We start from the raw sequence: 15,795 nt of genomic DNA, 5'->3' as shown, positions 1-15,795 counted from the left end.
CTCAGAAGGCACCACGCAAGGGAATTTAGGTTTGGGGACATAAAGCACCCCTGACCAGATACTTCATTCAGCCTTCTCTGGAAGGACATCTTGGAAGACCAGTCCCAAGTAGAGAGGGTGTGGGGATTCGAACCGCCGACATTCTGATCAGCAAGTCCTAAGCTCTGTGGTTTAACCCACAGCGCCACCCGCGTCCGATTTTTATGTTATTTTTATGTAAAATGTTGTGTCCTGTATTGATTCAATACAGGACAGTTTGTCCTGTATTTCCCCTATTTCCGCTCTGCTCCTGTACAGTCTTTCTCTCGGCGAAGTTAAGGATCCTCTCCCAATGCCCCCCCCCCTTTCTAGGGGGAAGCCACTGCCAGCTTGGCTGGAGAAACTGCCTCTTGCTTCTTTCCTTTCCTCCCACCCCCCCTAGCTCCTTCTCAGGTTTAGGCGGCCATCTGCCTGGGCCCTGTCCTTCAGAGGACAACGGGGGACTGAGTCTCTAGAAACAAGCTGTTTTGTGTCAGTGTAGCCCAGAAGCCCCAATCCTGAACATAGTTGTCTCCAAGTATTAGCCAGTGTGGTGTAGTGGTTAAGAGCAGTGGACTCATAATCTGGTGAACCGGGTTCGCGTCTCCGCTCCTCCACATGCAGCTGCTGGGTGACCTTGGGCTAGTCACACTTCTCTGAAGTCTCTCAGCCTCACTCACCTCACAGAGTGTTTGTTGTTGAAGAGAAAGGAGAATGTTAGCCGCTTTGAGACTCCTTAAGTAAAGGTAAAGGGACCCCTGACCATTAGGTCCAGTCGTGGCCGACTCTGTGGTTGCAGCGCTCATCTCGCTTTATTGGCCGAGGGAGCCGGCGTACAGCTTCTGGGTCATGTGGCCAGCATGACTAAGCCGTTTCTGGCGAACCAGAGCAGCGCACGGAAACGCCGTTTACCTTCCCGTCGGAGCGGTACCTATTTATCTACTTGCACTTTGATGTGCTTTCGAACTGCTAGGTTGGCAGGAGCAGGGACCGAGCAATGGGAGCTCACCCTGTTGCGGGGATTCGAACTGCCAACGTTCTGATCGGCAAGCCCTAGGCTCAGTGGTTTAAGCCACAGCGCCACTCCTTAGGGTAGTGATAAAGCGGGAGATCTGCATTGGCTCCCAGTACGTTTCCGAGAACAATTCAAAGTGTTGGTGCTGACCTTTAAAGCTCTAAACGGACTCAGTCCTGTACACCTGAAGGAGCATCTCCACCCCCATTGTTCTGCCCGGACACTGAGGTCCAGCGCCGAGGGCTTTCTGGTGGTTCCCTCTTTGCGAGAAGTGAGGTTACAGGGAACCAGACAGAGGGCCTTCTTGGTAGTGGCACCCGCCCTGTGAAAACCCTCCCACCAGATGTGAAGGAAATAAGCAACTATCCTATCTTTAAAAGACATCTGAAGGCAGCCCTGTTCAGGCAAGTTTTTAATATTTAATGCTGTATTGTTTTTAATACTCAATTGGGAGCCGCCCAGAGTGGCTCGGGAAACTCAGCCAGATGGGCGGGGTATAAATAATAAATTATTATTGTTGTTGTTGTTGTTGTTGTTGTTGTTGTTGTTATCAAATCCAAACTCCTCTTCTTCTTCTTCCATTATATTTGACAGAGGAGGGTGGGAGAGAAATAGCCTCCCCCAAAGTCTTGCCCTCCCCTTCCTCCCTAATATTTTTTTCTCTCCTTCAGAAACTTAACATGCCGAACAAAGCTCATCCCCTCATCAGAATACGCCTATTTTATTTTTACCTTGGACTGCATGTTATTTCTTTACAGTACTGCATATGTGTGAAAGGATCATGTATTTCAGCTCTGGGTAGCAAAGCACAGACAGATGAACAAATTCATGTGCCTGCGCCTGCATGTGGCAAATTCCAGAGGGGACATCCGGTTAGGTTGCAATAGGTTGCAATGGATTGCTTCCAAGTCATTTCAACACCTGTGGGCCGGGGCGGGGAGAGAACTTGTATCAGGATTGCATAAGTCCTCTCCTCACTCCTGCATGCAATGTGGGAATTAACAGTGGCTTTTTCAAGATATCCCCATACTGCAATGTGTGTCTGCAATGCCCAAAAAGAGGTAAGTGTGGACCATGCACATCAGGAAATAAAACCTGAGCCGGAGTCTATACTTCTCCCTTCAAGAGAAAGTATGGGGATGCTTCCTATCTCTTGAATCCAAAACTACTGGCTTTGCTTGCTCTCTGTCCCCTGAACAGATGATGAAGAAGAAGAGGAGTTTGGATTTGATATCCCGCTTTATCAGTACCCGAAGGAGTCTCAAAGCGGCCAACATTCTCCTTTCCCTTCCTCCCCCACAACAAACACTCTGTGAGGTGAGTGGGGCTGAGAGACTTCAGAGAAGTGTGACTGGCCCAAGGTCACCCAGCAGCTGCAGGTGGAGGAGCGGAGACGCGAACCCGGTTCCCCAGATTACGAGACTACCGCTCTTAACCACTACACCACACTGGCTCTCTAGATCCCTCTAGATCGCTCTAGTCTAGCACTAGACTAGATCCCAGGACTGCTGTGCTGGAGAAATTTAAAAGGGGTTCCAATAATAATAATAATAATAATAATAATAATAATAATAATAATTTATTATTTGTACCCCGCCCATCTGGCTGGGTTTCCCCAGCCACTCTGGGCGGCTTCCATAGAAACCAAAAAAACACTAAAATATCATACATTAAAAACTTCCCTGAACAGGGCTGCCCTAAGACACCCTAAGATGTCAGGTAGTTGTTTATCGTTTTGACATCTGATGGGAGGGCGTTCCACAGGGCGGGCGCCACTACCGAAAAGGCCCTCTGCTTGGTTCCTTGTAGCTTTGCTTCTCGCAATGAGGGAACCGCCAGAAGGCCCTCGGCGCTGGACCTCAGCGTCCGGGCAGAACGATGGGGGTGGAGACGCTCCTTCAGGTATACTGGGCCGAGGCCGTTTAGGGCTTTAAAGGTCAACACCAGCACTTTGAATTGTGCTCGGAAACGTACTGGGAGCCAATGTAGGTCTTTCAAGACTGGTGTTATGTGGTCTCGGCGGCCGCCCCCAGTCACCAGTCTAGCTGCCGCATTCTGAATTAGCTGTAGTTTCCGAGTCACCTTCAAAGGTAGCCCCACGTAGAGCGCATTGCAGTAGTCCAAGCGGGAGATAACTAGAGCATGCACCACTCTGGCGAGAGTCCGCTGGCAGGTAGGGTCTCAGCCTGCGTACCAGGTGGAGTTGGTAGACAGCTGCCCTGGATACAGAATTGACCTGCGCCTCCATGGACAGCTGTGAGTCCAAAATGACTCCCAGGCTACGCACCTGGTCCTTCAGGGGCACAGTTACCCCATTCAGGACCAGGGAATCTTCCACACCTGCCCACCTCCTGTCCCCCAAAAACAGTACTTCTGTCTTGTCAGGATTCAACTTCAATCCATTAGCCGCCATCCATCCTCCAACTGCCTCCAGGCACTCACACAGGACCTTCACCGCCTTCACTGGTTCTGATTTGAAAGAGAGGTAGAGCTGGGTATCATCTGCATATTGATGGACACCCAGTCCAAACCCCGATGATCTCTCCCAGCGGCTTCATATAGATGTTAAAAAGCATGGGGGAGAGGACGGAACCCTAGACTGAAGGTCTCCCGCCCAGAAACCAAGAAGAAAATAATGGAGGTTCCAAGTGAAAAGACAGGCCTTTATTGAAATAAAAAGGCAGACAGGGACATCCTCACAAATGAGGATGTGAAGAAGCACATCTAAAGCTATGTTCAATATACACTTCTAGATTACAGTGATGCCTCGCAAGACGAAATTAATCCGTTCCGCGAGTCTCTTCGTCTTGCGGTTTTTTCGTCTTGCGAAGCACGGCTATTAGTGGCTTAGTGGCTATTAGTGGCTTAGCGGCTATTAACGGCTTAGCTGCTTTAAGAAAAAGGAAACAAATATGCAAGAACTCGCAAGACGTTTCGTCTTGCGAAGCAAGCCCATAGGGAAATTCGTCTTGCGGAACGACTCAAAAAATGGAAAACTCTTTCGTCTAGAGCGTTTTTCGTCTTGCGAGGCATTCGTCTTGCAAGGCACCACTGTACATTTGTGATTTCATTTCACCATCAAAGGATTCCAAGAATCGGTTTCAACCCATGGTCATCATCCTGAACCAAGTATCACATAGCTCTTCCGATCAGCCCTCGTCATAATATCATGTCTTTGTTTGTTGAGACACTGATTTTCCTATTCATTAAATGGCTCCCAATATCCTCTTTCATCTACCTAAATAACAATTCAAGATGAATCACAATCTTCATGCCTAGCCATGGGCCTTATCAGTGTGCCTAGGCAATGATTCAAAAGAAAATGGAATCAACTAAACGATAGTTTTATAAAATTATTATTTTCTCGATCATTTCTACAGCTCTCAGGGGGAAAGCGCCATTAAACCCCATGGGATCTACAGCTGAGTAACCATGCAAGGATGGCTCCATCAGCCCCAGCTCGAACCTGCAATGTGAACAGGCGACAGGGTTGTATCAGCCCTTCTGTTGCACGTCCATACAAGGTGGGAATAACAGTAACTTCTTTCAAGGTACCTCCATCCTGCAATGTGTGTTTGTAATGCCTTAAAAAGAAAAGTCTGTGTGGCCCATGCTCATCAAGAAAGAAAACTTGAGCCTCAAAAGACTCTATGCTGCTCCCATCAACAAAAAAAGTATTGGGATGCTTCGTATCTTGTGGGGCCGGAATCCCAAACTACCAATCACCTTGCTCTTGAGCTCTCTTTCTGTATGCAAAAGTTGTTTTGTTTTTAAAACTTTCCAGCAAACTTTTCCATGGACCGATATTTCGAAAACCCACCTTTAATATCCAGGATCCACACTGTTAAAAAATGGTGTTATCAGTGAGAAATTAATCCCCCGTACTTTCTAAAATTTACTGCTATGGCGGGTGGGGAGAGCACTGGACCTTATGCCAGATAGTATGTACCCCATTCTCAAGAAACGGTGTTCTCACATTTCTTTCCAGTGTGAATTATCTGGTGCTTTCTATAACTCGCATTGTAAGTAAAGCATTTCCCACACACGGTGCATTTATATGGCTTCTCCCCCGTGTGGGCTCTCTGGTGGACGACCAACGTAGACTTGCCAGGATAACATTTCCCACACTCAGGGCACTTATAATTTCTCTCCTCTGTATGAATTGCCTGATGTTTCACGAGGTGTGAGTTGCGTTGAAAACATTTTCCACACTCGGTGCATTTATAGGATTTCTCTCTCGTTTTTTACTTCCTTGATATCTGATGGAAAGGCGTTCCACAGGGTGGGCGCCACTACCAAGAAGGCCCTCTGCCTGGTTCCCTGTAACCTCACTTCTCGCAGGGTTGGGAGCCGCCAGAAGGCCCCCGGAGCTGAACCACAGTGTTTGGGCTGAACGATGGGGGTGGAGACACTCCTTCAGGTATACTGGGCTGAGGCCGTTTAAGTCTTGAAAGGTCAGCACCAACACTTTGAATTATGCTTGGAATTGTACTGGGAGCCAATGTAGGTCTTTCTAGACCGGTGTTATGTGGCTGACCAGCGCAACCAAGGCAGTTTCTGTCCCATGATGAGGCCTGAATCCCAACTGGAATTCCTGCCAAGAAAAAACCAGGGTGTGGCGAGGATCCCGACCCCCCACAAAAGCACCAGATCTGAGTATCTTGACAGTTTGTCATCAAATGCTCTTGTGAAAGATTGACACACGTCTCCAGCCTCTCCATTTTATCACTGCGACAACCCTGTGAGGTGGTTTGGACTGAGAAATGGTGACAGTTGCTCTGATACAGACCGTGTGTAGAGTAGAAAACAATTAGTCTCCACTACAAAGGATGAGTTTCAAAGCTTTATTGCAGAAGAGTTTTTAAAGAGTTGAAAATAAAGCTTACAAAGTAATACATTGCTCTGCTGAGTTCTCGGGTTCCATTTTCTGCCAAAAGAGACCACTCGGGTTTCCAGCAATGAGTCATCATTTAGCCCAGGGTTTTCCAAACTTGGTTCTCCAGCTGTTTATGGACTACAACTCCCATCATCCCTAGCTAGCAGGACCAGTGGTCAGGAATGATGGGAGCTGTAGTCCAAAAACAATTGGAGACCCAAGTCTGGGAAACCCTGATTTAGCCGAAACCCTCAAATCAGAAACATCCCACAATTTGTTGCAGACAAACCTATCCTGTCTAATGCAAACTTCCTAAACACATATATTTAATACTGTACATCAGCCAGTATTATTGATCGTGAAACTTACGAAGTTCAAAATGCAAAGCGACACATGATCAGATTAGCTCTTATTTTAAGAAGATGAGGGTTAGCAAATTGATTAAAGTGTGGATTCTGACTAAACATCAGGAAGAGCTTTCTGACGATAAGATCTTTTCAACAGGGGAACAAACTCCTTTGATGGGTTGTGGACTCCCCTTCATTGATTAAAATTCTCCAAAGGCCATTCGTTTAGATTTTACTATTGCAGGAGCTTGGACTAGATGTCCCTTGGGGCCCTTCCCATTCTACAATTTTATGGCTCTATATTTTGTGTGATAAGAGTGAAATGTGAGTGAAAATTGTTCCACATTCCATATATTTAAATTGTTTCTCTTATGTGAATTCCCTGATGAATATGAACATTCCACTTTCACTGAAGCTCTTTCCACACTCTGAGCATTTAAATGGTTTCTTCCCAGTGTGAATTTGTTGATGTGAAGGTGTGATTACTAGCTGAAGCACTTTCCACACTGCACACATTTAAATGTTTTTTCATCCTGTGTGAGTTTGTTGATGTTTTCTAAGTCTTCCTCTTTGACTGAAGCTCTTCCCACACTCCATACATTTAAATTGTTTCTCCCGTGTGAGTTCTCTGGTGTAAAGTAAGGGTTGTCTTCCGTGTGAAGCTCTTCCCACACTCCATACATTTAAATGGTTTCACTCCTGTATGAATTCGTAGATGTTTTGCATGGGTTGAATGATCAGCGGAAGTCTTCCCACACTCCTTACATTCAAATGGTTTCTCCCCTGTGTGAGACCGTTGATGAATGTTAAGATTTTGCCTCATACTGAAGCACTTTCCACACTCTGTGCATTTAAAGGGTTTCTCCCCTGTGTGAATTCGTAGATGTTTTTTAAGGTTTCCACTTTGATTGAAGCAGCTTCCACACTCATTACATTTAAATGGTTTTTCTCCTGTGTGAATTCGTAGATGTTTTATATGGGTTCCTCTATCTACAGAAGTCTTTCCACACTCCATACATTTAAATGGTTTTTCTCCTGTGTGAATTCGTAGATGTTTTATATGGGATCCTCTATCTACAGAAGTCTTCCCACACTCCATACATTTAAATGGTTTCTCCCCTGTGTGAGTTTGCTGGTGTGTAGTAAGGGAATGCTTCCGCCTGAAACACTTTCCACACTCCATACATTCATATGGTTTCTCCCCTGTGTGAGTTTGCTGGTGTGTAGTAAGGTATTGCTTCCACTTGAAACTCTTTCCACACTCCATACATTCATATGGTTTCTCCACTGTGTGAGTTTGCTGGTGTGTAGTAAGGTAATACTTCCACCTGAAACTCTTTCCACACTCCATACATTCATATGGTTTCTCCACTGTGTGAGTTTGCTGGTGTTTAGTAAGGGAATGCTTCCACCTGAAACTCTTTCCACACTCCATACATTCATATGGTTTCTCCACTGTGTGAGTTTGCTGGTGTGTAGTAAGGCATTGCTTCCACTTGAAACACTTTCCACACTCCATACATTCATATGGTTTCTCCACTGTGTGAGTTCGCTGGTGTGTAGTAAGGTAATAATTCCACCTGAAACATTTCCCGCACTCCATGCATTTGAATGGCTTCTCCCCTGTGTGAATTCTTTGATGTGAACTAAGGGATGTATGATCAGTGAAGCACTTTCCGCACTCCAAACATTTAAAAGGTTTCTCCCCTGTGTGAGTGAGTTGATGCTTTGTACAGTTTCCACTTAGACTGAAGCACTTTCCGCACTCCATACATTTAAATGGCTTTTCTCCTGTGTGAATCCGTTGATGTCTTGCATGGCTTGCAGAATCAGCAAATGTCTTTCCGCACTCTATACACTGAAATGGCTTCTCCCCTGTGTGAGTTCGCTGGTGTGTAGTAAGGTGTTCCTTCCGGCTGAACGACTTTCCACACTCCATACATTCATATGGTTTCTCCCCTGTGTGAGTTCGCTGGTGTAAAGTAAACTTTGTCTTCTGGATGAAGCACTTTCCGCAGACCATGCATTTAAATGGTTTCTTCAATGAAATTCCAGGTGAATTCTGACTATTGTTTCCATCACCTGCTTGGGGAGGAAAGAAAATCCTGTTAGGCTTCCAAGGAAGAGGAAGAAGTAATATAACACACATCTGGTGAAAATAGCACCTCTTAGGACTTCCGGGTCAGTGCCGGCGGCTAATGCCGGATTCTCTCCGAGCTCCGGAGGGAATCGGCTCAGTGGAAGACGGGCCCCATCGCGACGGCGACGCAGGGACCCTTAAAAACCACAGACGCTGAAGTCTGTGGGCGTGGTGGCTCGGCGGGCACCATTTGCGCCCCAACCCGCGAAGAAGCCTTTTTAAAGGCTTTGAAGTGGGGGAAGGTGAGTGGCGTGGTGCTGTGAGCAGATAGCTACTTCTACGGAGCGAAGCCACAAGCCATGGCCGGAGAGCGCTGACTTTGTTCCTTGAATTTGGGACTGTAAAGTAACAACCCGTGAGTAATACGAAGTTTGGATTTAAAATTTTCTTCAACTCTTTGAATTTCGGTACGACCGGGGGAGGTGTCAAAAGGAAGTCCACCCCCCCACTCATGTAGACAATTTGAAGCAAGAATTAAACAACTAAGGTTGAGAGACCATTTCGCTTCCTTGTGAAACTAAAGTTATTAACTCCACGATTTGGAAATAGAAGTATTGGGATAGAGGATAAGAACAGCCCTTTTTCTAAGAAAAAGAAGAGGAATTGACTAATAACCCCCCCCCCCCGAGATCCGGGAGTGATCCGTGAAAGAGCTGGCTCTGGAGACATAAGGAGTTTGACAGCTGTCAAGCGAGCTGTCAAGCAAGAAAAAGTTGTTTATTGATATTCTTTGCTGGTTATTTGTGTCGCATTTGGCTTTGAGTTGTTGGCAATAAAGAAGAAACAAAACAAAACAAAGTAACTTGACTGTTGGAGGAAAAATACTAAGTAACTAAAATCCCCCCAGAGGGGAATTAGAGACATTACAATGGCAGCAGATGGAAAAATACAGGCAGAGCTAAAGAGAATGTTTTTTCTTGTGGGAAAATTACAAGATCAACAAGAAGCTTTTGCAACAGATGTTATGGCCTTGAGTCTCAAAGTAGATAAATTTGCTGACTGTACAAAGGAACTGATTCAAAATACTCTGGCAGTCGAACAAGAAGATAAAGATGTTGTTTCAGAAGAGGAAGAAGGAGGAGTTGAAAAGTTGGTGGAGAAAGAGAACAACCAGAAGCCTTTAAAAACGGATTATAAGAGAAACAAGTCTTGGATGATAGAAATTTGGTCTGAAATCGAGAAGGAGGATCACAGAGATTTTTTCATGGGAAGATTGGAAGACCTTTGGATTATAAATTTGTACAAGGCGAAAGATGGGGCCTTTGGACTATTTGGGATATTTGGATTTAAAAGGAATATGAAACACCACTTGGGCTCCACTTCCGAGCATGGAGGTTTGGTTGGAAGAAATGCAGATCCTATTGGGACAGAGCCTTTCCGAGACATGAAGTTCAATATAAAGGACTGTCAACAAAACCGGCTGAGAGGGACTGAGAGAGATTTAAGGGCCTCGGATGTGAGGGATCCAGGCTGAGAACTGATGGACACTCTTTGGGGATCAAAACCGGGAATGTGGGGAGGAAAGTTGGGATTGTAAAGGGTGTATAACTAGAATTTATTCTTTTTGCTATTTGGTGGGTAAATTTTTATGAAAGTTGGGAAATCGTTGGAAGGGAACTTGGGTCGACCTTAGAAAAGGACGTAATGATGGATATTGTGTCCAATTCAATTATATAGGTAAAACTTATAAGGTTAAAAACTAAGTATATATAATCTTGAAAGTTAAGTATATAAGCTAAATTTATAAGAACTTGCTGAACTAGTTATTGGAATTGGGATACAAGAAGGGGAGGGGAGGGGAGGGGAAGTCTGCAAAAAGGGTTAAGAAATTAAGGATTTGAAATTGTACATGTTTGTTTTTGTGTTTGTCTGTTTATGTTGTGTATTGTGTGTGTTTAAATTGTGTAAAACTTAATAAAAATTTATAAAAAAAGAAAAGAAAATAGCACCTCTTATTTCAATATCTCTTACGTTCTCACTTTTCATGTTCCATTTTTTTAGGAATACACCTAAAATAATGTCAAAATATAGTAATGCCAGGTGTTACAATCTGGGCAGCAAATGAAAACTTTCCTCTTTTCCCTTGCCTGTGCCTAATTAAATCATCTCTGCCTCTTTAAATTGTATGTGTGGCTGTACTGTTTTGGTTGTTACGATGTTACGTATTTTTCTTCGCTAATATTGTAAACCGTGCAGTGATGCTTAGATGAAGGGTGGTATATGAACAATTCTATCTAGACTTGGAAGAGACCCCGAGGGTCCTCTTGTCCAAACTTCTGCAATGCAGCAATCTCGACTTAAGCATCCAACCTCTGCTTAAAAACCTCCAAGGAAGGAGAGACCACCACCTTCAGAGGGTGTCTGTACTACTGTTTAGCTGGATTCCCATTTCTTGTAATCTAAATCCATTGGATCAGGTCCTACCCTCCAGAGATGAAGATAACAAGCTTGCTCCATCTTTAGATAAGATATCTGAAGATAATAATAATAATAATAATTTTTATTTGTACCCCGCCCTCCCCAGCCAAGGCTGGGCTCAGGGCAGCTAACAAGCAATAATAAAAATAAGTTGAATAAATACAACTTAAAAACAAAATTAAAATACATTAAAACATTGAAAACATTAAAATATTAAGATGTAGCCTCATCGCAGGTGGAGAAAGGAAAAGAAAAAAGAAAGAGGGGGAGGGAATCAAATTGGCTCCAAGCCAAAGGCCAGGCGGAACAACTCTGTCTTGCAAGCCCTGCGGAAAGAAATCAGATCCTGCAGGGCCCTGATCTCATGAGGCAGAGCGTTCCACCAGGCCGGAGCCAGAGTTGAAAAGGCCCTGGCTCTGATTGAAGCCAATCTAACTTCCTTAGGGCCCGGGACCACTAGGGTGTTGCTATTTATGGACCTTGAGGGTCTCTGTGGGGCATACCGGGAGAGGCAGTCCCACAGGTACGAGGTGTACGAGGTGTACGAGGAAGATGGCATAGCTCTTCCTAGTTTCCTTTCATTCAGGCTTAGCAAACCCAGCTTCCTCAGCTATTCTTCGTAAGGCTTGGTTTCCAGTCGTTTGATCATGTTAAGCTTGTGGTCTACTAAGGCCCTGAGACAGGTACTACTGGCAACCCAGGTGTCCTCCATCTTATATATGTGCAGTTGGTTCTTCTGGCCTCATTGTAGAATCTGATATTCAGTCCCCACTGAAATTCATTTTTGCCCAGTACTCCAATTTGTTATGGTAATATTGAATCTCCCGCTTTGGCATAATCTACACATTGGATGAGTAGCCATCCCCTCAATTCCTGTTTATAAAGATGTTGAACAACAACAGACTCAGGACTTTTATTGTTTTTTACCTCTCTTGTATGCCCAAGCTCATTCTTATCTTTCGTCTGCATGATCTTATCCTTGTTACTGCTGGCTACTCATTTATACTCTTCCTTCATGATTTCCCCTTTCTTCCATTTCTTATGCCCGCCTTTCTTAAATTTCAGCTCATCCGAAAGCTCCTTATGCAGCCACATGTGCTTCTTTATGTACCTCCCACTTGTCTTTCTTGTTGGAATAGGATAGGGGTGCAACTGGGGCCGCCAACTGAAGCCGCGCCGCTATGGCCACCTGAGCCAGCAATGGGTGCAGAAGTCCCACCAAGCAACATGCCTCCTCTTTCAGAGGGTGTGTAATCCCATCAAGAGCAGGCAACCTCCCAGCCATCCAGTCTAGGGAACCACCCATTAACTGGGCCTCTGTCTTAGCTGGATTCAGCTTCAGTTTGTTGCCTCTCATCCAGTCTATTACCGAGGCAAGACAATGGTCTAGTGCAGGGGTAGGCAACCCGTGGCTCCGGAGCCGCATGTGGCTCTTTTACACCTTTGCCGCGGCTCTGGGGCGGATACTAGCGAGGGGAGGAGGCGCATTGTGCGCCCCGACACTCCCCACTGTGGCGGGCGCTGTACTGGCTGTGACGTCGCATGGGGGCGGTGCGTGCATTAGTCACGCACCGTCCCAACGTCACCTTCCCGCCCGCTGTCAGATCGCGGCTCCGGAGATATATTTGTTTTAAATGTCGCAATGGTTTTGTGGCTCCCAGTTTTTTATTCTTCGGTAACGGGTCCAAGTGGCTCTTTTTGTCTTAAAGGTTGCAGACCCCTGGTCTAGCACACCTGCTGCCTCACCTGTAGATGCAACTGAGAAATAGAGCTGAGTGTCATCAGCATATTGCTGACAACATACTCCAAACCTCTGGGTAACTCCACTTAGATGTTATACAGCATAGGGGATAAAACTGAACCCCGAGAAATCCCACATTGAAGGTTCCACAGGGCTGAAGGATACTCTCCAAGCAACACCCTCTGAAAACAACCAAGTAAGATAGGAACCACGGCAAAGCGGTGTCACCCACCCCCTAACGCAAACAGCTGCTCTACAAGGATACCATGGTAGATGGAATCGAAAGCCGCTGAAAGGTCAAGAATTAGTAGGGACACGGTTCTGCTGTCTCTTTCCCAACAGAGGTCATCCTACAGGGCAACCAAAGGAGTTTCTGGGCCAAAGCCCAATTAAAATGGATCTAGAAAATCAGCTTCCTCCAAAACAAGCTGGATCATGTCTGCAACCACGCGGTCAAGAACCTTGCCCAAGAAGGGGAGATCAGCAACTTGCCAGGAGTCTTGCAGTGGAAATAGCACCTAAAATTCAAAAGCCTGGGAGAAGGTTTTCCTCTTCACCATCTATTGATCCATCTATGTCCCCATCTCAATTCCCCTGGAACTCACCAGATGTCTCAGAGTGTCCTGGGAGAAAACGCCCAGAGGTTTTGGGGAGGGATGCAGGAGGCAGTCTGATAAGGTCAACTGTCCATCTTCCTCCTTCCATCCTTGCTAGGTTTGCAGGTTCAGGCGCTTTCGTCCTTCCTGAGGAGCTCAGAAGATGCAGGTTCCTGGGAGGGAGGGAGGAAGAAGCAAAGGGAGCCTCAAAGGCCCTGCAGGGATTCTGCTGCCCAGAACATTCTGCGGCCCCTAGAAGAGCCCCAAAGGGGTTCCCCCTTCCCAACAGAAGCCCATTTTAAAGGTTTTTTTTTGTTATACCAGTTTAATTTCTCCTCCACCTCCCCCCCGGGGCTTAAGGTAAAGGGACCCCTGACCATTAGGTCCAGTCGTGGCCGACTCTGGGGTTGCGGTGCTCATCTCGCTTTATTGGCCAAGGGAACCGGCGTACAGCTTCCGGGTCATGTGGCCAGCAGGACTAAGCCGCTTCTGGCGAACCAGAGCAGCGCACGGAAACACCATTTACCTTCCCGCCGGAGCGATACCTATTTATCTAATTGCACTTGGACGTGCTTTCAAACTGCGAGGTTGGCAGGAGCAGGGACCGAGCAACCCACCGGGGCTTACTAATAATAATAATAATAATAATAATAATAATAATAATAATAATAATTTATTATTTATACCCCGCCCATCTGGCTGGGCCTCCCCAGCCACTCTGGGCGGCTTCCATAAAAACCACAAATACAGTAAAATATCACACGTTAAAAACTTCCCTGAACAGGGCTGCCTTAAGATGTCTTCTGAATGTCAGGTAGTTGTTTATCGCTTTGACATCTGCTGGAAGGGCGTTCCACAGGGCGGGCGCCATTACCGAGAAGGCCCTCTGCCTGGTTCCCTGTAGCTTTGCTTCTCGCAATGAGGGAACCGCCACCCAGAAACAAGCAGCAGGTGAGAGACTTTGGAGAAGACTGCTCCCCTCCCTCCCTGTAGCCAGGTCTTTCTTGACTTTTCTGCTTACTTTGTGGGGGGGGGAGGGTTCCCCTCCCGCCCCCACCCAACCATTTCTCCTTCTCTTCCCACAACCTCCTGGAACTCAGCACACCACTCCCAGCCTCGGATCGTGATGGCGATGATCCAGCCTCTTTTAAACTATTTTGCACAGCTCAAAGTCTAAACAAGTTGTGGCGTCTTGGAGGGGATGGGTACCCCCCCAGACCCCTGCAGAGACTGACCCAGGTGGGCCTTTGGTCTAATTCGGTGTCATGCAGCATCCTACCTTGGGAGCCCCCAGTCCCAGAGGGAGAAGCAGTTTCCAAGTGGGAAGAGGGAGAAAGTACTGTATTTTTCGCTCTATAACACGCACCAGACCATAACACTCATGTAGTTTTTAGAGGAGGAAAACAAGAAAAAAAATATTCTAAACGAAATAGTGGATATATGATTTTTGTGGTTCATGCTGTGGCCACAGACATGTGATCTGACAGTGAGTTTGGAGTAGCCCAATGCAAAAATCCTGAGGATCCATGTGGATCCATGCTTTGTAACCACGGAGGAGGAAAGGAAGGGGAACCATGGATCCTCTGCTCACGACTGCAGCAGATCCCCCCGCCACCCGCAGGCATTCACTCCATAACACGCACAGACATTTTCCCTTACTTTCTAGGAGGAAAAAAGTGAGTGTTATGGTGCAAAAAATACGGTAATTCGGACCCCCCCCCCTTATGGATGTGACTTTAAGGAGACTTCTGGGCAGGAGGGAGAAGCCAAGGCACACCCTCCGGAGATTTCCTCATCCAAGATGGCGCCCTTTCTCTCAAGCCCCGCCCCACATAACTGAGCACGTGACACAGGGTGTGTGCATGTGTGTGTACACACACACACACACACAAGCCCCTTCAAGCGATTTATCGTGGTAGCCAAAGCCGTCCCGGCCCCATGGATTTGGCTCCAATGCTCCACCCCCCAGAACCAGAGAACTGTGGAGCTGGAAGGGACCCCTAGGGTCATCTAGACCATCCCCGCACAATGCAGGGGGCGCAAGGAAAGCGTCTGCCACAGATGGAGGCCCACCATCTTTCCCCACTTGCAGTCCGGGGAGACTGCAAGGGGCGCCCACTTCCGAGCCCCCCCAAACAACCCACTTCCCCCGGGGGTCATGGGGTGTGCTGGGACCTCAGAGGCCTTGGGTCCCATGGCTTCCCTTCCCCCCCCACCCACCCAGGGGATCCTCCCATTCATCTCTCAGCCCCCCAGCAGCCCCCTCTGCACCCCCGTCGCCCCAGAGCCTCCCCTTCGCCCAAAGGACTCACCGCCCCAGAGGCCTCCAAGACAAGCGGAAAGAGGAGGCGAGGCGGAAGGACGGAGAGAGGGGCCTTTCCCAGGCCGCTCTAGGCAACCGGGCTCTCTCGCTCTCCTTAACCCTTACGTGGCCTCGCCGCTCAGTGATTCCTGCCCAGGGAGAAAGTGGGAGGCATCCGGATCCCACCAGATTCAGGATATGACTCGGCAACGTTCAGCTAGGCTCCCACGCTGGGAAAGGTGGGGTGGCTCAGTGGGTACAGCCTGGGGGGTTCTTCCTCTCAGGGTTGTGGGTTCCAGACCCATGTTGGGCAAAAGAGCCCTGCATTGCAGAGGGTTGGGC

General features: G+C 47.0%; 1 protein-coding gene across 1 annotated transcript; it reads right to left on the bottom strand.

The window, feature by feature from the left end:
- Positions 1 to 5,863: 5,863 nt before the first annotated feature.
- Positions 5,864 to 15,585, bottom strand: LOC310701547 (uncharacterized protein). Its single transcript, XM_083492623.1, has 3 exons — positions 15,464 to 15,585; positions 13,161 to 13,324; positions 5,864 to 8,338 (listed from the first exon to the last, which is right to left on the bottom strand). Exons 2-3 carry the CDS (start codon positions 13,258 to 13,260, stop codon positions 6,858 to 6,860), a joined length of 1,581 nt encoding a protein of 526 aa, XP_083348749.1. The 5' UTR covers positions 13,261 to 13,324; positions 15,464 to 15,585; the 3' UTR covers positions 5,864 to 6,857.
- Between the last annotated feature and the right edge of the window lie 210 nt (positions 15,586 to 15,795).

Source organism: Podarcis liolepis, assembly GCF_965112155.1.
Source record: "Podarcis liolepis genome assembly, chromosome: 2".
Taxonomy (NCBI): Eukaryota; Metazoa; Chordata; class Lepidosauria; order Squamata; family Lacertidae; genus Podarcis; species Podarcis liolepis.
The sequence above is the reverse complement of the archived record's forward strand: the minus strand, read 5'-3'. Positions and strand labels throughout refer to the sequence as shown.